This window comes from Pseudoliparis swirei, chromosome 9 (assembly GCF_029220125.1).
Source record: "Pseudoliparis swirei isolate HS2019 ecotype Mariana Trench chromosome 9, NWPU_hadal_v1, whole genome shotgun sequence".
Classification (NCBI taxonomy): domain Eukaryota; kingdom Metazoa; phylum Chordata; class Actinopteri; order Perciformes; family Liparidae; genus Pseudoliparis; species Pseudoliparis swirei.
The window spans coordinates 22,879,400-22,901,372 of NC_079396.1; the positions used below are offsets into that span (position 1 = coordinate 22,879,400).

The window sequence follows — 21,973 nt, forward strand, 5'->3', positions numbered from 1 at the left end:
AATAATAATAATAATAATAATAATAATAATAATAATGATGATGATGATAATGATGATAATAATAATAATTTGACTAATAATAGTAATAATAATAATAATAATAATTTTATAACATATGTTTGGGTGTGCAGAACCCTTCACTGTGTCTAAATAAGAATATGCTTAGCTGCTATTAATGGAATATGTACTGGTGTTTTTGTACCAACATATTTTAGCCTATTATCACTATATCACTTTTTTTTTAGGAGCAAGATTACTGTCACGTTGGCCTATGAGAACCTGTGATTAACACTTCTATTGTTTTACCAATCAAACAATGAATTAATTAATCTAGAAATAAAGCATGATCACAATAATGAAAATGTGTTGCAGTTACAGCACAGTTATAAAGTTAGCAACCCAATCCTGCTTTTAGTCATGCATGAACAATACTCTAATTATATAATGTATAATAGATTAACAGTCACAGGGGAGGATTTAAAGTTTTTTTTAAATTACATATACTTTTAACTCTTGAAATATACGTTGTTTCTGAATTCTATGAAATAGGTATACCTGTTGCGGTTTGCATCCTTCTTTAAATAAAAAACACACACACACACAACGAGAGGGTACACAGTCAGTAAACCAACACAACTCTGAAATAAAAATCCATAATAAAATGGTATGTCTGTATCATCTTGTGTACAGATGGACACCCCCGGCAGAAACGCGCACTTAGTACGGACCTGTTCGGCTGCGCGAGCGATGACGCTTCAGACCGCACGGTTTATTTTTTGCTCAGGCATTTTTCCCACCCCCCTCCCCCCTTTTCCCTGATGTAGCTTATAACACAGTTTTTTTTCTTCTTTTTTTCCCGAGTTTTTTTTTTCCAACCAGCTTTTCATATAATCTGAGCTCGGATATTTATTTGGGGTTTCTTTCCTCCTCTCCGTATTTCGCGCTCCTCTTCCACGCCGCTTCTCCCCCGCCCCCTCCTCCTCCGCGGTCTTTGCACTGCGTTCCTCGACGTGTTCCCTCCAGTGAACCCCATGTGTCTGTGCGCATCCCGCCGCCCCTGCGCTCTGGATAGATGGTGCGAGTCAAAATGTCCAAACCGCCCGTAGACCCACAGTCTACCGCTGTGGAAACGGGCTCTCACGCGCACTATTTTCAGGTAAAGCACCGCACCTTGTTGTCTTCCTCCGGCTCACGCGTCTGACGAGCTCAGTGCCAAATGGAGGAGAAAAAGAAAACAGAAAAGAAAAAGGTCAGCTAACGTCTTGCTACTTGTTGTTGCAAATTGAGTCGTCGCGATTAGGCAGCGAGCTACTTTTTTATTTATATCTTTTTTCACAAAAACTGCAGATGGATGGTTGGTCGTCTCCATCATTTAGCGGACTCACATATTTGGTTATTATTATGACAGGAGGAAATACGTTTGATGCTTGATTCTATTCAGGGATTTTTTTATTTATTCTATGGATTTTTATTATTAATTCCATTGCATTTCCTTTACACATGATGTAGAAAAAATCAGCACACATCAGCGACTTAAATATGAATTGTATTGGCGTAAAGACTGAGGCGGACTATATATATATACGACTCTGACTCTCACCTGTAGCCTGAAACTACAGGGCCCGCCAGCATGCTGCAACATCCATGCTTTGTTATTAATGCACTGGGTTACAAGAGGCCCGGGGAAAGAGATCCATCTCTTTACACGGAGCAGAACCTGCAGTTCTGTGCATCACATTCAAGTCCTTTATGTGAAGTAAAGCACTTATGTGATATCGGCACAGCTGTTTATAGACTAGTGCACGACAGCTCTGTTGCACCAGTCCTTAAACACTAAATGTAGGTGTGTGATGTTGTCAAAACGACAAAGACAAAGAAAAGCCTTTTCAAATCAGCACGGTGCACGTTTGTTTTCCTGCCATCACGTCCGTCTAAGTGTATTTATATGTGTGTGTGTGTGCCTCTTTCATCACAGCTGCCCAGGAAGTTGCCTAAACGCAAGAGCCGCTTCAAACGCTCGGATGGCAGCACATCTTCCGACACAACGTCCAGCTTCATCAAACGGCAGGTACAAAAATAAATACAAAAAAAAGCTCCCAGAAGGCATTCGTTATCGCTTCCCCCTTATTTATGCTTGCTTATACATCATGAGCTGACATCGCGGTCACGGGCCGATTACCCCGCCGATTGTCAGTGGGAGGGAAGAACTGCCGCTTCTGTGGGAAATGTAGGCCACGCCGTGTTCTTGAGTCTGGATGAATGAAGCAAGAAGGAGTTGGAGGTGATTTACCAACAGAACAGGTGTCTTCTGCATTGTTCCGTTGGCATGCACGCAGCACCTCTGTTCGTCCCACGGTTCAAGATGTCGGCGGCGAATCAACGCGTTTTCCGGCTTGTGGAAGAAAAAAAAGAAAAAGACATTTTGCGGTTGTGCATTTCTCGTACTCGCGTCCCAAAACATGCGTCTCTTCATCCTCATCAGAGCTGCCTCCCCGGGTCCAGTTGTTGTTTTGACCAGTAGGGAGCAGCAGCATGTCTGTGAGTTATGAAATCCCAACGCAGCCCATGCAGTGTTGTTAATTAATGTTTCCAGGTCAAGCCCTCGTGGAAGTCTCTGATGGAGATTTTCTGTTATTTAACACCAAAAAACTGTCACAGATTTCTGGGCCTCGTGATGTCACCGCAGGGCTGGTTCTCATCTCCATCAGCTGATTCGATGGAGAGGTTTGTTTTCTTTACGATTTTTTTTTTCATCAACAAACTTTTTTTTTACAGGATATTTGTAGTGAAATAGCCAGCATTTACAGTTTGTTATGCTGAAAATATTATTTTACAAAAAGAAAATACACAAATGTATAACCTTCTAGAAAACACCACACAAGGATGATGTTTGTTTTTTTTAAACATAAGATGAAAACAAGGAGAGAAAAAAAAAAACAAGACAAAACAAAACAAAAACATTACACAAACTTTTCCCCATCCCACCCCTCCCCTTGTATGACTCTCAGTTTCCTTTCATTTATACATCTACACAGTCTCTACACAGTTTACCTACACCCATCCGTACACATTTCTACATAAACCAATACAACACTCACAACATATACATCACTGTAGACCCCCCAAAACAAAAACAAAAAAATAAAGAAAAAATAAATAACCTGCAGCGGGCTTAATTACCTTCGCATTGAAAATGCGGAAGGTAATGTTTTATTGTGTTTGTATTATTTATTTATTATTTATATGTATGTTAATCGAAAACACAAAAAAATTAAAACGAAATTGATGAAATTGTGTGGGATGATTGGTTATTATTTTATTTTAGATTTTTTTATCATCAATCAAAAAAGGTCAAAGGTCAGGTCAAGGTCAAGGTCAAAAATTTTCTTTTTTACCTTCTTTTTTTAATTTTTATCAATTGCACATCATGCCAACATGTTCATGTCAACATGTTCCAATCTCAATGCCCAGAAGTGTGAAGCCGCATTCTAGTTTGTGAAGCAGAGGTGTAGTTGTAGTTTCCCAGAGAGTCCAGCAGAGGCTGTGGATCCTGTGCAGGCGGAGCTCATCACATCCGGTGTAGTTCATGAGCCTGGACACAAGTCAGGAGGTCAAAGATCACTCCTCAATAGGAGCCCGATGTACCGACAGAAGCTGCAAGACTCGTTATATTCCTGCAGGTTTTACATCAAATATTAATTTAGTCCTGATGCATTCATTTAGAAGAAGAGTTCTTTTCTTTGGCCCACCTAAGTTCATTAAACATACACACACTAGCAGCAAGAGGTGTCGTTGATTATTTCATTAGATGATAGACAGCTCATTAAACTACGGTTATTTTGATCATTAATTCATCCTTTAAAGTAATTTTTTAAGCAAAAATGGTAAACAGTTAGTTTCCTCAAAAAGTGATAATGTACAGACTGTTGGTTACAACAACAATTGATTTAAAACAACGTGAACTTTGACTTTAGAAAAGTGTTTGTTTTAACTTTTTGTAGGCCGAGAAATGTTTGGATTATTAGAGAAAGTAATCAGGATTAATAGATGACGACAATAATTGTGAATTTAAATGTTTGAACCAGCTTTTGTGTGGATTTAATCAATTCAATCCTGAATTAAAGATCAAAACATGTTGATATGAAAGTAGTTGAAATGCCTCCTCAATAAAATAACGTACACGGCTAACGATCAACGTATTGATTGAGAAGTTATTGATAAATTGACTTTCAGAAAATTCATAATTTTGATAATTGTTTCTCTTTTGGAGTGAAAGTGTAATTTGTGAAAGCAGAACTAGTGCAATCCTCCCGTGTGGCACAGTGGACAGAGCGGAGCGTCCTTTAACCACAAGGTTGTTGGTTCGATTCCCCAGTATTTTTAAGTGTCCTTGAGTCAGACACTGAGCCCAGAGTTGCTCCCCGGATGCTTTACAGCAGCCCGCTGCTCCTAAATACTGAGGATGGGTCATTTAATATATGGGACAATTGTATTAAAATGCTTTATAAAAAGCTAAACTCATACGCAGTAAAACTCAAGTCAGCATAGATACACTACAGCAGAGTGACCGTCACCGCTAAGACCGGGACAGTTTTATTATTGAGCCTTAATTGTCTATAAAACAACAGGAAATAGTGAAAAACACAAGTTCCCGCAGGGTCGAGTGAGATTTTCTTCTTGCTTGTTTTCTTTTCTTTTTATAGACCAAACGGTTATTGACCGATTAAATTAAGTGAATTTTTAGTTGCACTAATATCAACTGCTATACTTATATTCTATGTATATATTTTTATAGACAGCATCTCTCGTAAAAATCTAATATAAAAAAGGTTAAGCAAGCCTTTCAACATTCAAATCTTAGATAAATAACAGTTTGTTTGATGTTTTGTCCACTTGAACTGTTATTTCCATGATTATTACTTTCATCAATTAATCTGCAGATTATTCAGTTCAATCATTGTTTCATCTTTATAATGTTGTGTAGCGGATAGAAGTAGAAGAAGAAGTGGTGAGAAACAGCTACCACAACTTCACAGAGCCCAAAGTGACATCCTAGCTTGTTATATTTGACCAACGTTCCAAAAAATAATATGTGAGATATATATATATATAGAAAAACATATATATATATATATATATATATATAAAAATAAGAGAAAAACATATATATATATATATGTTTTTCTCTTATTTTTTTATATGTAAAGATATATATATATATATATTTCTTTTGGGATATATATATGTCTTTCTATTATTTTTTTATTTGTATATATATATATATATGTATATATATATTATTTATTTTGGGATATATTTATGATTTGTAATTGTTTTCTCAAAATGACCCTTTTCTTTTTGTTGCAGCTCAAATCAAAACGTGGTTAAAAATAAAGTAGCTTTAAATGCTTCATTAAAAAGTTATTTATTAAATTAAAGTTCCCCATTAAGATTCACTCTCACGGTGTTGGGGGCCAGGGGCCTGATGTTCACTCCCTCAACAGAACGAGTCGCTGCAGACATGATGGGGAAGAAATAGCTCGGTTTCATGCGCCGCACCATTAGTGCGAGGGAATGTGGAGCAAGGTGTAGCTGAGAGACGTTAGTGAGCGGGGGGGGGGGGGAGGGCTGAGCAGACATCTTCTTCAGGCGGGGACATTAGTTATCCTGATCGGGGGGCTTAATGACAATCTCCAGATTCCCTGAGAATATTGCGTGGCTTAAATTATTCACGACTCATTTTGAAGGCCTCAGGCGAAGTGATGTGTGGCGGCGTTCATTGTTCACACGAGCACCTTTTAGTTTCTTTTCAGACATTACACCTTCTCCCCCCCCCCCCCCACACACACACACCTCCTGAAGAAAAGAAGAAAAGGTGTTATGATAAATTGTTCCATGCAGAAGGAGCAGATTTCCCAAACGGAGCAGCAGATAGTTTCTCCCCTCTGTCTGGGGGGGGGGGGGGTGTATGGAGGTGCAGTGGAGTATGACTCATTTCTGCAGCAGGATACAATAAGCAGTATATGCTCCCGTAAGTGTGGATGTATGTGTTGCATGTAGGACACGAGGGGTTGAGGCCGGGGTGGAGGGGGGAGAAATCTGCAGCCGTGCGTCCTCTCGTGACGCAAAACGAGCGTTGTTCTTTTGTGTGTGTGTGTGTGTGTGTGTGTTTTGGTGGGATGAGGTGGGGGTAAGAACAGTGCAGGTCGTCCCTGGTTTGGGGACGACAGCATGTAGAGTTACAGAGAGGAGAGGGAGCGACCGGCAGCATCGACTGAGTAAGTACAAATGACTCGACACACTCCTCGGCTCCTTCTCCTCCCCATTTAAAAACCCCATCTCTCTCCATCTCCCTCCATCCCCCTCCATCCCTCTCCATCTCCCTCCATCCCCCTCCATCTCTCTCCATCCCCCTCCATCTCTCTCCATCTCCCTCCATCTCTCTCCATCCCCCTCCATCTCTCCATCTCTCTCCATCTCCCTCCATCTCTCTCCATCCTCCATCTCTCCATCCCCTCCATCTCTCCATCCCTCCATCTCTCCTCCATCTCCCTCCATCTCTCTCCATCCCCCTCCATCTCTCTCCATCCCTCCATCTCTGTCCATCTCCTCTCCATCCTCCTCCATCTCCATCTCCTCCATCTCCCTCCATCTCTCTCCATCTCCCTCCATCCCCCTCTCCATCTCCTCTCCATCCTCCCCTCCATCTCTCCATCTCCTCTCCATCTCTCCATCTCCATCTCCCTCCATCTCTCTCCATCTCCTCTCCATCTCTCCATCTCTCTCCATCTCCTCCATCTCTCCATCCTCTCCATCCTCTCCATCCCCTCCATCCTCTCCATCCCCTCCATCTCCTCCATCCTCCTCCATCTCTCTCTCCATCTCCTCCATCTCCTCCATCTCTCTCCATCTCCCTCCATCTCTCCCCATCTCCCTCCATCTCCCTCCATCTCCCTCCATCTCTCTCCTCCATCCTCTCTCCATCTCTCTCCATCTCCTCCATCTCCTCCATCTCCTCCATCTCTCCATCTCTCTCCATCTCTCTCCATCTCTCTCCATCTCTCTCCATCTCCCTCCATCCCCCTCCATCTCTCTCCATCTCCCTCCATCTCTCTCCATCCTCTCTTTCAGTGGTGTTTCCATCGTATTGTCGCCGCTCGTCTCTCTCCCTCTCTCTGTTTTCCTTTGTTTTCCCCCTCTTTCGAAAAACAACAACAACAAAAGGCTTTTGTTCCTCACGTTCCTCCCCCACCCCCACGCTTCACTTTTCGACCGCCGTCGTCCCGCCCCGTGCGCTCCTCTCGGTTCCCTCGCTGGCTTCTCGTGATCAATTTGAAACGCGGTACGAGTCTGAACTTGACTCTGATATCGATGTAACCGCGGCGGTGATTTATGGCGTTGTGTATCAGAGCTCCGTGCACGTGTAACTTGCTGACGTTGAATTACGACCGCGCAGTTAATCGAACACTTTTTGAAATTGGATATTTGGATACTGGATTTTCCAAATCATTGGAGCTGGCAGATTCTTTTTTGTCAGTCTTTTGAATAATATATTCTCCTCTTTCACAGAATCTCTTTCCAGGAAACAAAACCAGAATAATCGGACTATAGCGTTAACATTACAGAATTTAAAATAACAAACATCCATTTATTAAAAAAGCAATATATATTTCACATCATAAGCAACAATTTTAAAGGCGTGCAGTAGATTTTTTGTTTTGTTTTTTCCTGCTACCCAGGTTGTTGTCGGCATCATTGTCGGTCCAGATTGAAATATCTCAACAACTGAGTGATGCGTTGCAATGAAAGTTGATGTTTTGTCTGTCTGGTCGTTCCCCTTCGCTCCGACTCTGTATCTCTCTGCACACCTGGCAACTCGCCACCCCTTCCTGCAGCTGTCAATAAAAGACTTGTTTTCCCCCTCACCTGCTGACCTGTGACAGCACGGTGTCGCGGCTCCGGCCCACAGCTCAGCCCACCTGGATATGGTCCACCGGGCCAGTATCCTCACGGGACAACCAGGCCCTGCAGGGCATCGTGCACGGCCTCCGGGGAGAGGGTCCAGGATTCAGGACCGCGAGCTCCAATCCTAGAGGCCACACTGGCATGTGTCTCTCCACCGCCACCGTACGATTGTAACCCAGGATCAAAGTCAATCGAACTCTAGAACTGTAATTGGCTGAACCCCGGTAAATTTAACGAGCAAACGAGAACTAAAAGGAGAGTGGATATTAGAGTGAGTTTTGCCGTGGAGTGATCAGGTGGAGAGGGGGAGTGGGGGGGGGGGGTAGATCAACCTCAGGGTGGTGGGTCCTACCTGTTCACGGTGCTCGCTCGTGGGGGAATGTTTCAGAGAGAGATGACTTGTGGTGAATTTAATTGATAACCGCTGTGTTTACAGTGACCCCAGAATCAATGAACGCAGCTTTAAAAACATTAACAGCAGATTTATGTTTTGAAGAACCCATCAATCAATTTGAGAATGGTATACGTTCCGATCTTGTATTTACATTTTCAATTATTGGGTTTCGTTTATTTTGTGATCAATAATTGTTGGCTTTAGAGTATGTTTTCATCACGACTAACGGGTTGATTTACCTACACTTTAAAAAAAAAAAAATTCATCTCCCGCCGTGTCTTCCCAAAAGAAAATTAAACCAGCGAAGGAGGTGTAAGTAGGATCGTGATGAAATTACCGTGGAAATCTCCCGCGGTTCCGTCCCTCGACCGAAAGGATTAATTGGCCCTCCGGAGGACCCCGGGGGAGCCGGGTGACACACTTCCTCGTCGGCCGCTCCCCTGTGGAGTCGAGGCCATCAGTGTTTGCGGCGCGTGAGGAATAATCACAGAAACAGAAAGGGAGGGAACGGTTCCATTCAGCCACGAACAAGAAGAAGAAGAAGAAGTGATTCACGTCTCTATCGTCCTCCTCAATCAGCCAGGTGTGCAACTCTTTCTGACTGCCTATCTGTTTGTCTCCTTTTTCCTCCTCCTCCTCCTCCTCCCTCCCGCTGTGTTTCCCCTCTTTTCTCCTATCTGCGATGAGGAGAGATATCGAGGTCTCACTCCACTCCTCCTCCTCCGCAGCATTTTATTATGTTCTAATCTCATCTTCCCGTCGAGAAAGCCTCGCTTTATCTTGTCATACAAGTCGTTCATACACTCGTTCGTCCCTCCTTCAGTCACCCTGCGTCCTCATAAACATCTCTCTCTTTTTCAGGACGTCTTGTCAACCCCTCCCCTCTTTCTTTCTTTCTTTCTGTCTATCTCTCGCTCTCCCTCTCTCGCGGTGCTGCTCTGGCACTGGTGCAGTGTTGCCTTGCAGAGCTTGTGAGTGCTAAAAATCTGATCTGGTTATCTAACACACACACACACACACACTCACACACACATACACAATAAAAGAGGAAGAGCTGTTCGCTTGAAGTAGTAAAATATGTTTTGTGAGACGTGTATGAATTCTGAGGTGAAGAGAAAGATTAAAGGTGGAGGTTGTTCTTCATGTCTGGGCACTTATTTAGGGTGTGTGTGTGTGTGGGGGGGGGGGGGTATTTTAAGCCTGAATTTCCTTTTGTCGCGCTGCTGTTGATTGGTCCTCCGGAGGATTTGTTTGTGTGTTTTGGCACAAGACGGATGACCAGAACTAAGTCGCTGCACTTTGGAGGAAGAGAAGAAAACTGAATGAAATCTGTAAAACATCTTCAGTTTCTTTACCTCGCTTTATTCGCTTGATCGTCTCAGTATATATTAATGTAATTACGGATGTTGAGTTACCTGTGGGAAATTGATCTCATTTATCACTTCTTGTATATTTCTTCTTTGCCTCTTGTCTTGGATATTTGAGTTCCTTCAAAGAAGCCAAATAAATACCAGATATCAAAGTATCCAAACTGCATCTACAGCACAAAATACTAGAACACTCTTTGGAAATAGGCATTCGTGGTTACTGTCTTATTTTCTAAATTAATTATTTATTTATATTGGATTTAGCAGAAAATAGTTTAATTGTGTTTTTTCAAAATGTCCTTTTTCTTTTCTCCTGTCCGTGCAAACCCTAAAGAAACTCAGGCAAATACAATCAAAATAGGATTTTAGAAAAGATTGAGCACCATTATTACCTTCGCATTGAAAATGCGGAAGGTTATGTTTTGATCGCCGTGTATTTATTACCTTCGCATTGAAAATGCCGGAAGGTTATGTTTTGATCGCCGTGTATTTATTTATTTATTTATTTATTTATTTATTTGTATGCGTGTTATTCGCAAATCTCAAAAAGTATTGAACCGAATCGCATGAAATTTGGTGGGATGATTGTTTATTATCCGGGGACCAGTTGATTAGATTTTGGGATCGATCGGGTCAAAGGTCAAAGGTCATGAACAGGTCAAAATCTTTCGCAGAACTCAAAACTATTGTAACGAATCGCATGAAATTTGGTGGGATGATTGTTTATTATCCGGGGACCAGTTGATTAGATTTTGGGATCGATCGGGTCAAAGGTCAAAGGTCATGAACAGGTCAAAATCTTTCGCAGAACTAAAAAAGTATTGAACCGAATCGCATGAAATTTGGTGGGATGATTGTTTATTATCCGGGGACCAGTTGATTAGATTTTGGGATCGATCGGGTCAAAGGTCAAAGGTCATGAACAGGTCAAAATCTTTCGCAGAACTCAAAAAGTATTGAACCGAATCGCATGAAATTTGGTGGGATGATTGTTTATTATCCGGGGACCAGTTGACTAGATTTTGGGATCGATCGGGTCAAAGATCAAGGTCATGGAAAGGTCAAACTCTTTTTTTACCATAGCACGATACATTTTTGTCCAATTGGCATGCAACTAATGCCAAAATGTTCATAATTCAATGCCCAATCTTGTGATATGCGAAGGTATGCGCTCTACCGAGTGCCCATTCTAGTTCATTTATTTATTTATTTATTTGTATGCGTGTTATTCGCGTAACAAAAAAAGTTGTAAACCGAATCGCATGAGATTTGGTGGGATGATTGGTTATTATCCGGGGACCATTTGATTAGACTTTGGGATCGATCGGGTCAAAGGTCAAGGTCATGAAAAGGTCAAAATCTTCTTTTTACCATAGCGCGGTCAATTTTTATCCAATTGGCATGCAACTAATGCCAACATGTTCATAATTCAATGCCCAATCTTGTGATATGCGAAGGTATGCGCTCTACCGAGTGCCCATTCTAGTTATTATTGTGACATGATATATGTTATTTAATAACTTATTGTTTCAGCGCTACAGGTTATGACGCAGACTTTGAAGTAAATAATCACCGTAAAACTCACAGGTTTGGAGTAAAAGCCAGCAGCAGCACATTTCCACAGTTTTAAAGTGTCAACGTCTCTTTTTGTGCCTCTTCTGTCGCTTTCCGGTGTAATTTGCGAGCCGTCCCCGGGATGTGTCCTTACACCTCTCACGGTGAGAAATGATAGCCGGCGTATATTTAACGAATGAGGAAATGTCCTCGGAGAATAAACATGGGGAGCAGAGGATGTACAGTGGGTACGGAAAGTACTCAGACCTGGATACTCACGACCATGTGATATTTCAGTTTTTCTTTTTTAATAAATTTCCAAAAATTCTACATTTCTGTTTTTTTCTATCCAGACGGGGTGCCGAGTGAACATTAATGAGAAATAAAAATGAACTTTTTTGATTTTAGCAAATGGCTGCAATGAAACAAAGAGTGACACATTTAAAGGGGTCTGAATACTTTCCGTATACCCACGGTATCCATGTGTGCTGCGCTGTGGGGGATGATCGGGGCCAGGCGGGAGGGAAGAGGAAGCTGTTGCCTTCTTTGTGCTATATTTGGTCTTCCGGAGGACGGCTGCTGTGGGAGAGCGACGCATTGTGTCGTAGATACGCGAACGTGTCCGTGAACACAGACGCGCATTTGCATGCACACCTGCACTCAAAGACTGCGGAGCAGAAACCAGATGAAAGCGTGAACAGAAGCAGGCGGTCTGGCCCACGGGGGCCTCATTGTAATCACCATCAGATGAGTCTTTGTGGAAGGAAATGACTCACTACAAATAACATGTAAACCTGGGTCTCTCTCCTGACAGGGGTCGGCCGATTCGTACACCAGTAGGCCGTCGGATTCAGACCTGTCAGCGGAGGAGGACCGCGAGGCGTATCGGCGTGAAGCCGAGCGCCAGGCACAGCTGCAGCTGGACAGAGCCAAGGTGCTTCGGCTGGCGGGTTAGGGTTAGGGGTTAGGGTTAGGGGTTAAGGTTAGGGGTTAGGTCTGGAGCTACATGTGGGCATCACTGCTCCAGGAACCTTCATATATATATATGATGATCATGATGATGATATATGCCCTCAAATAGGGCCAAAATCTACTATCCGAATATAGGCATTTCATATATATATACATACATATATATATATATATGTATGTATATATATATTAATATATATTAGTATATATATATATATTAATATATATATATATTAATATATATATCACATTATAGGTAATTTCATATCTCTAGAAAGATATATATATCACGATATAGGCCATTCATTACTCAATAATGATATATACAGCACAATAACGGTATATATATATCACTTCATAGCCATTTCATATCTGAATAACATATATATCACGATATAGGTCGTTCAGTACTCGATCATGATATATACATCATGTTATCAGATAATTAATTTCATATCTCATTATGATATGTAAAATAATAATAAAATAAATATACACTTTTATTAATCCCCAAGGGGAAATTAGTTCTCTGCATTTAACCCATCCTTAGTTATTAAGGAGCAGTGGGCTGCAGTGATACGCCCGGGAAGCAACTGGGGGTTCAGTGCCTTGCTCAAGGACACTTTGGCTTGCAACTAATGGGGAGAGCGGGGATCGAACCCACAACCTTGGGTGCAGGACGACCCTCTTACCCCACTGAGCTACAGCCGCCCCATGTATGCCATGATATAGGTCATTACATATCACAACTACACTATTTCTATCACGATATAGGACATTTCATATCTCAATAACGATATATATCACAAACAAGTCCTAAACTTTCTATTTCGAGTCTTAAACAAGTGCTTGTGTAATTAGGAGCAGCAGCAACGCCCGGTTCACTTCACTGAGGTCCACCATACGGTATCTGACCTGAGCATGTGCGTCTTCTATCGCTAACACTTGCGTTCTCGCCGTTTCTTCAGTCCAAACCTGTGGCGTTCGCAGTGAAGACGAATGTGAGTTACTGCGGAGCCCTGGAGGACGACTGCCCCGTCCACGGAGCTGCAGTCAATTTTGATGCCAAAGACTTCCTGCACATCAAAGAAGTGAGTGGCCAGCGTGCCGTCGATCCGGAGACGGACCCCCGACGTTCACGCGTGTCACACGGCTCTGTTGTCGCACTGAACTCCGCAGAAGTACAACAATGACTGGTGGATCGGCCGGCTCGTGAAAGAGGGAGCGGACGTCTCCTTCATCCCCAGCCCTCTGCGACTGGAGGCCATGAGGCTCAAGCAGGAGCAAAAGCAAAGGTCTGTTAGTGGCACCACGCGACGTCTCTGGAGGAGCCGTTCCCGCGCTGGGAGTTTAATAATGTGGTGTGTTGCTGTCGCAGGAAAACAGGGGGTAACTCCTCCAGTTTAGGGGACATGGTGACTGGGAATTGGAGGACCACCCCGCCCTCTGCAGGTGAATGTAAGTACTACAAAGCTCCCTCTTTGAGTCATGCTGGAACAAAACACTACTTTCCCCTCTGCCCTCTGCCCTCTGCCTCTTTTCTTTCATTGATTGTTATTTCCTTGTTTTCACAAGCCAAACAGAAGCAGAAACAGGTAGGCGTTGGCACTTTATGATGACACAGCATGTGCTCATAATGCATAGTCCATATTGTCCACACTGGTTATCAGTATTTCATTTAATTGAATGATCTCTGCAGAAAGCGAGGTTATATAATAGTTTTTTTTCCCCCGAACCCAACGCCCATCATTTCTCACCGCTGCTCTCTCTGTTCTTCGTCCCCCCTCCCCTCGTCGTCCCCTTATTTCTGGCAGGATCACGTCCCCCCCTACGACGTGGTGCCCTCCATGAGGCCGGTGGTCCTCGTGGGACCATCGCTGAAGGGCTACGAGGTCAGCCTCTCCTCCTTTTACCCTCCATCAGACACAGGAGGACCCTGCACCGCTAAAACTGCTCCAGTTTGGTTTTTTAAAAGTCAGAATCAACCTGAAATAGGGACGAGATATTTTACTTGTGAAACCTGCTCAATGCATTTTCTATGAATCATGACATCTCAGTTATTATTTAACTTATTGTCTTGTGTTCGGGCCAAGAAGGAAAACAACAACAGGTTTTCTTGATGTTGAATTTTAGAGGTTGCATGTACAGAAGTAACATTTTGAGAGAAAACGTAATACTTGTATATGTTTGTTTCATTACATGTATGTATTTTTTACATTGATGGAGCCTAAAAGTTAAATTGGATAATTAATTCTAAAAAATACAGGCGTATCCTCGCTTGTATTTTTATTTTACTCGTGAATTTACTCGCCCCCCCAAAGCATTTTTCAATAGATACTTCTATATAATACATATATAATATATAACAATACTGTGCATGAACTGTTTATGTATCTTTTTTTAATCTTGTGTTTTGACATTCTGATACGGTAAATCAAAGCAAAACATCATTTCTTCTGTCTGCTTGTGTTCTGCCTGTTTCTCACCTCTCATCTTCTCCCAAGGTGACGGATATGATGCAGAAAGCTCTCTTTGACTTCCTGAAACACCAATTCGAGGGAAGGTCGGTAAAGTGGAGAGAAGACAGAATAATCACTTGTGGAAAGTCGGGCGTTTATTAAATCTGATCCAAAAAGTCTCACTGCATATTTCTTCTCTCTCTTTCTGTGTGCGGCAGGATCTCAATCACTCATGTAACTGCTGACCTGTCTCTAGCCAAGAGGTCGGTGCTCAACAAAAGGCCCATGATGGAGAGATCCAACACTCGCTCCAGCATCGGTGACTATATAACGTCCGCATGAAAATCTCCGGAAATCTTTGACGGTGTGAAGAAGCGATGAGTCTAAACTCCAAATCTCATGTGCCCGTCGGTCCAGCGGAGGTCCAGAGTGAGATTGAGAGGATATTTGAACTCGCCAAAACCCTGCAGCTGGTGATTCTGGACGCGGACACCATCAACCATCCCGCGCAGCTCGCCAAAACCTCCCTCGCGCCCATCGTGGTCTACGTGAAAGTGTCCTCGCCGAAGGTGCGGTCGGTCGCTCCGCTCCGAGAGGTAAAGGCTCGTCTTCCTCCTCCGGCTGACGCCGTGCTCTTCGTCTCTCCTCCCAGGTGCTGCAGCGGCTGGTCAAGTCCAGAGGGAAGTCTCAGAGCAAGCACCTGAATGTGCAGATGATGGCCGCGGACAAACTGTCCCAGTGCCCCCCTGTGAGTCCACGCCTTTTAAATGTCACATTCTCAAGGAGTTCCTCGGTGTGTTGGTCGCCTGCTTCGCCACGTTGGTCCAGACTGAAACACCTCAAGAGATTTGAGATGCCTTTAAACTTTCATACCGACATTCATGGAGCCCAGAGTCTTGATTTAAATAACTCAACGACGATTGGATGGGTCACCACGAGTTTGCACATCGTCATGGGGGGGTGAGTGCGATACGGCGAGGGGAGGAGCCTAATGCAGACCAGCAGCAACGGATCATGGTTTGTTAGCTAAAAGGAAAATAGATGAGGGAGAAAAGTCCAGGCAGGAGCAGTAATGAGTCCAGTAGGAATGGGGCAAGGAGAACAGACACAGGGAACATGGAACAGAGAACAGGGAACAGAGAACAGGGAACAGATAATAGAGAACAGAGAATATATGACAGGGAACAGAGAACAGGGAACACAGAACATGCAACAGGGAACAGAGAACAGAGTAGAGGAACAAGGAACAGAGAACATGGACCAGAGAACAGGAACAGGGAACCGAGAACAGGAAACAGAGAACAGGGAACACAGAGCACAGAACATGCAACAGGGAATAGAGAACAGGGACCAGAGAAACGGGAACACAGAACAGGGAACAGAGAACAGGAACAGAGAACAGAGAAAAGGGAACAGATAACAGGGAACACAGAATATGCAACAGGGAACAGAGAACAGGAACAGAGAACAGGGAACAGAGAACAAGGAACAGAGAACAGAGAACAGGAAACAGGGAACAGAGAACAAGGAACAGAGAACAGGGAACAGAGAACAGGAAACAGAGAACAGGGAACAGGTCCAAGGAGCAGTTATACAGACGTAAATTACATTCAGTGTATTTGTCCTGAATGACCGATCGCTGGTCAGATCATGTTTGTTATGATGACCGTTAGACACAATGTGATGAACAACACGACTTCCAGAGGTACATGTCTCTTTGCCAGCGGTTCACCGTGACCGTTAATGATTTGGACTTTTTGCCGAGCTGCTTTTCATGCCTCGGTTTCTTTCTTTTTTTCCGTCGCCTGTAGGAAATGTTTGATGTCATTCTGGATGAGAACCAGCTGGAAGATGCGTGTGAGCATCTGGCTGAATACCTGGAGATCTACTGGCGCGCCACTCACCTCCCGAGCCACGCCCCTCTGAGCCCCTCATTGGAGCAGAGTCTGATGAGCCCTTTGTCCGCCGTCTCCAGCCTGCAGGTGAGTTTGAGAGCGCTGGTTTCTCGAAGCAGGAATCCTGTCTCTGAACATGTTGTGTGTTGTCACATGTCTTTTACCGGCTCTTCCCATCTCAGATTCTCACTCCTTTTTGTTTTTTATTGTCTCCAGTTGTCTCGTCTGTCCTCTCACTCATCCATGCTTAACATTTTTGCAGTTTTCTGAAACACAGGAATTAATTGAATGATCGCTTACAAAATGGGGTGAGTAGCAGGGTTTACAATCCATATAATACTGTAAATATATATGTATTTATATTTACACTCTCAACCCCAACCCCCCCCTCTCTCTCTCTTACACACCTGAACACAGAGACAGTGAATGAAGAGCATTGTGTTCATTCAGATCTCACCACAGGAGAGATGTCTTTGTGTCCATCGCATCCCGCCTCCTTCCCTTTAGCTGATGGTCTCAGGAAAGTTTAAAACGTTTGTGCGGTAGCGTGAACATCAGACCGTCGTTCCTTTCTATTTTCAAATCGGTAGTCGATTATTTTCCGAGCGTGCTTGGTGAACAGTGACCCCGCCCACAGCGGCGCTCGATGCCGTCTTCACCGGCAAGATTAAAGGCATAAGATCAAAGTTTAAACTAGAATGGGCACTCGGTAGAGCGCATACCTTCGCATATCACAAGATTGGGCATTGAATTATGAACATGTTGGCATTAGTCGCATGCCAATTGGATATAAATTGACCGCACTATGGTAAAAAGAAGATTTTGACCTTTTCATGACCTTGACCTTTGTCCAAAATCTAATCAAATGGTCCCCGGATAATAACCAATCATCCCACCAAATTTCATGCGATTCGGTTTAATACTTTTTGACTTATGCGAATAACACGCACGCACGCATACAAATACACGGCGATCAAAACATTACCTTCCGCATTTTCAATGCGAAGGTAATAATGCGCCCATTTAAACTAAATGCATAATTTACACATCAGTAAACTGAGACCATAACAGCAGCGCAGTGACTTTTTGTGTCCTGGAATTATCCGCTGACCGCCATTCAACTGTTTCACTGGCATTTCTCTTGTTGGGTGTCAGTTTTAATTACTTTAAAACACTGTCAACTAAAAAGGACTTTGAAGAGACTTTAACAACACTGCAAACACTGCTGCATACCAATTGTCGTCAAACCCCCCAGCCCCTATGAATTGTCCATGATATATTGTTATGAATACATGCAGATTATTACGCCTGCTCTGACAATTTGCCAGATATTGACGCTTTAGAAACCAAAGAACAATTAATTAGTTGTGGCTTTGAATACTATAAATAGAGACAGCACTCATAAATAGTGCTATTGTGTTGCAGTGTTTATATTCTCACAGCTATATATATATATAAATAATATATATATATAATTATATATATATGTATACATATATACAAAAATCAAAACATGTGTATACATATACATATACATGTATGTATATATATATATATGTGTGTGTATATATGTAAATATATATATATATAATTAAATATATATATATATGAAATATAAAATCTACTAATTGTCATCAACACTGAGTGCTATTTTGTTGCAGTGTTTATATTCTCACAGCTATATTTATATAATGTGTGTACAGTATATATACGTATATATATATACAAAAAACTAAACATATGTGTCTGCATATACGTATATATATATATATGTGTGTATATACGTAAATATATATATATATATATGTATGAAATTACATATGTGTGTAAATCTCCCTGTGTGCAAATTCTGTGAAAACACAAAAGCAGATATTTTTTATTTAACTCGTTAAATGTGCTAAAGACTTTTATTTGGAATGTGTTTTCCTCCGGCGGGAACGAGAGGAACAATTGTAGCAACCAATAACTTTTTCAATGTACGTTTGGGCATGTTAGTCGTTGTTTTATTTCCTTCAAAGTCCTTCTTGATGTAGTGTTTGCATTATTTTGTCTCCCCTCTGAAAACCAAAAAGTGTTTTTTTACCCTCTTTATCTATTTCCCTCCCCCTCTGACGACTCACATCCTCCAGAACCAGAACAAGAACCAGCCGCAGCCTTGTGAGGCGGTAAGCAAGGAGGCGGAGGAGGAGGAGGAGGAGGGTGAGGAGGAGGAGGGTGAGGAGGAAGAGGAGGAGGAGGCAGGCGAGGAGGCCCACTCCCCCCTGGAGCAGGACAGCCTCATGCCGTCCGACGAGGCCAGCGACTCCCTGTCTCGCAGCCGCAGGGGGAGCCCGTGTCACAGGGGGGTCGAGGAGGAGGAAGAAGAGGAGGACGAGTACGCCTCCCCCTGCCACGCTCACACATACGGGGACATGTACCCCCCTAACCGCGGGCACGCCGCCGGCGCCCACGGCGCCAACGGGCACGAGTCACGGGACAGGCTGCTCCAACGCGAAGCTCAGCAGGGTCACAACCAGAGGAACAACCGGCAGCGCAGCCGGCCCTGGCCCCGAGACACCTACTGAGGAGGGGCCCCCCCCCACTGAGGAGCGAGGCCCCTCCTCCTGCCTCCAGATCCGCACCGAGATCACCCCCGACTGTCGCACGTTCCAAAACAAACGATTTAGAGATTGAAAAGACCCCAAAAAATCACCTTTTAACCCTTGTGTTGCCTTAGGGTCATTTTGACCCGAATCAATATTACACCCTCCCCCCGCTTTAGGATTAATTTGACCCCATTCAATGTTTAATGTCGGTGTTCTTTCGGTAGTCAACAAACAAACATAAAGTGCCTCACACTTAAACTTGGAAAACAATATTAATTCTAATAATTTTCTGGAGGTTTTAATTGCTGGCGTCAAATTGAACCCAAAGGGTAAAATATGTTAGTAAATATAAAGGTAACAGGAGGGTGAAACATTGAATCGGGTCAAAATGATCCAGAGGCGGGGGGAGGGTGTAATATTGATTCGGGTCAAAATGACCCTAAGGCAACACAAGGGTTAAAAAAGAAAATCTGAAACGGACGTCCAGTTTATTGAGTTCACAACTTTAGTCACCGTCTCCCAGACTTTATTTATTCACAAGGGACCCTCTGACCTCTGACCTCTCCGGGGTCACTCAGATTAAAGTCAACAGGGCTACTCAAGGTTTCGGGCTCAAACTTTAGCTGCACCGCCGAAGGTTTCTCCATTGTAGGACGTCTCATGTACTGGCCTTAAAATCCCGAAGACTTTTAACTATCTTTACTATTGCATGTATGGGTATCATTATTTTAAAACTTTTTGCACATTAACGTCAGAACAGGAACCGAATGACCTTTGGCGGATAAACTAGCGTAGGAATGTCTACTGTTTAGAAACCATTTAACGGGGAACCGTAACATATTTGATTACAATTTATATGCTGAACGGGCACCTGGCTTCTGTTTCACGGCTACTTTATTGATTTGATTTTTGTTAATGTGGAATTCTTTGTTGTTTTCAGAGAACATTTTGCCACCCATGTCAGTTTTTAACTCTGAAGACGGTGAACCGACAGACACACACACACACACACACAGTGTGGAAGAAGAAGAAGAAGTGTTTATCTACCAACCTTGCTTGTTTACATCGAGTCGTTCACATATTATTAAGCACATGCTGCGCGCGCAGCAGCTCCTCTTCAGAGAATGTACTCTTGCATGCCTTTTTTGCACCTCCAGCGCCACCCGGTGTCCAACCGATCGCCCTGTAATTCGATTGTAGCACGTTATTGATTGTAGCATCCACCGTTTCTACACCTATCTCGCTCCCTCGCGCGCGGTTTTTTTTTTTTTTTGCCAAAACATCGCGTTACTTCCTGCAGATTATTTTTGAGTTTTTATTTTCACTCGTTCTTCACAAATCAGATCCTCAGGTGTGAGTCCTGCACACTCGTCGCGCTCAAACTCCACGTGACGAACGCGACGCGCTCCTGGAGGACTCGTAGCAAGCCGTGACGTCATTCCGATCCAGCGCCATTTTAATTGGTCCGCGAGCCGATGACGAGTTGGAACTAAAAAAGGGGGAGGGGTCGACACTTTAGGAATCACCGGTTTACTGCTTCCATGTCTCACAGGTATCGCTTATCTAGTGTTCTGTATACTTTGAAGACCGAAAGAAAAAAATCAGCATGATTGAGAAAAAAAAAAATCTATGCAAATGTTGCATGAAATCGGATTGTTTCTTTTTTACAGTTAAAGTATTTCAGTAATGCATCGGTTCTCCTCGTTGTCTTGTGATAGTCTTGTCTTTGGGGCTACTCACTCCTCACACCACGAACCACACGACGACTTCAAAATAATAAATCAGAACGCATCACTATTTATCACACATTTATATTGGGGTTTTCTTTATCCACAATATTGGGTGGACTCTGGTTAAAGCACTTTTTACAAGTCAATCACTTAAAAAATGGTAAAGATTTTTTTCTTCAAATTGTGGTAAATAATTAAATGGTTATTATTTAATCCCTGCATGTTTTTAATTCACCAATTAGCTATTTTTATTATATTTTGGCAGAGTATGTTTTTCAAAGCGGACCAATTTAGCAACTGATAAAAAGCAGTTGACGTTTTTTTCAATTCATGAAGCACAATTTTTACACGGGTTATAATTTAACTTCCTCTGTCTTATTCCATATGCAATACTAAGCCGAACATTGACAAACTTTAAACGCCTTAGACCATCTGGACTTCCTCTTTTTGTGTGAGTAGATAAAAGAAAAAAATTGCACTACTTTTTTTTGGGATGGTTGCTTTGTGATGCAATAACTGCACTAAATATAACCGTGAATCCACCAGACTACCACAGCGTGCTAGCGTGACCCAACACGCCTCTTCCCTCTATTGATCAAAAGAGAAAGCAAATGTGTAAAAAAGTGAGACATTTCCTGCCTGATGCTGTATAGAATGCTTTCTATTTGGAAATAGATTTACAACGCTAAGTAAAATATGACATTTTACGTACTTTTCATTGTTTGTCTTTTTTTGTGTCACCCTTTAACACACCTAATTGTGAATCCACTCTTTATATTAGCAGGGCCTTGAACTTTACTTAGACATGCGTAGTCCCAGGAATAATGACTTTTTATATAGCGCCACCATGAGGACATTTGAGCTTTTTAGTGGCCAACTGGATGGATTGCCATGAAATATGATGGATACACAGATTCTCCTCTTTAGGGTTAATCAGAATTACTTTGGGGATCCTCTGGTAATTTAAAGCCCCTAAAAAGCTATGTAACATCTGTGATTTAAAATCAGGGAGAAAAGGTAAAATCCTTAATTTAAAAAAACAATACCTGTTC

General features: G+C 42.7%; 1 protein-coding gene across 2 annotated transcripts; it reads left to right on the forward strand.

Moving 5' to 3' along the window:
* The first annotated feature begins 1,183 nt into the window (after positions 1 to 1,183).
* Positions 1,184 to 19,595, forward strand: LOC130200161 (voltage-dependent L-type calcium channel subunit beta-4-like). Of its 2 annotated transcripts, none has more exons than XM_056424194.1 (14): positions 1,184 to 1,249; positions 1,976 to 2,068; positions 12,095 to 12,214; positions 13,221 to 13,343; positions 13,432 to 13,547; positions 13,631 to 13,710; positions 13,828 to 13,847; positions 14,067 to 14,144; positions 14,757 to 14,815; positions 14,930 to 15,030; positions 15,129 to 15,280; positions 15,364 to 15,459; positions 16,523 to 16,693; positions 18,742 to 19,595. In XM_056424194.1, the coding sequence occupies exons 1-14, from the start codon at positions 1,217 to 1,219 to the stop codon at positions 19,168 to 19,170; spliced, it is 1,671 nt and encodes a 556-aa protein (XP_056280169.1). In that variant the 5' UTR covers positions 1,184 to 1,216; the 3' UTR covers positions 19,171 to 19,595. The 2 variants fall into 2 exon arrangements, with proteins under 2 accessions (XP_056280169.1, XP_056280168.1); XM_056424193.1 differs by lacking the exon at positions 18,742 to 19,595 and adding an exon at positions 16,869 to 16,925.
* Positions 19,596 to 21,973: the final 2,378 nt, after the last annotated feature.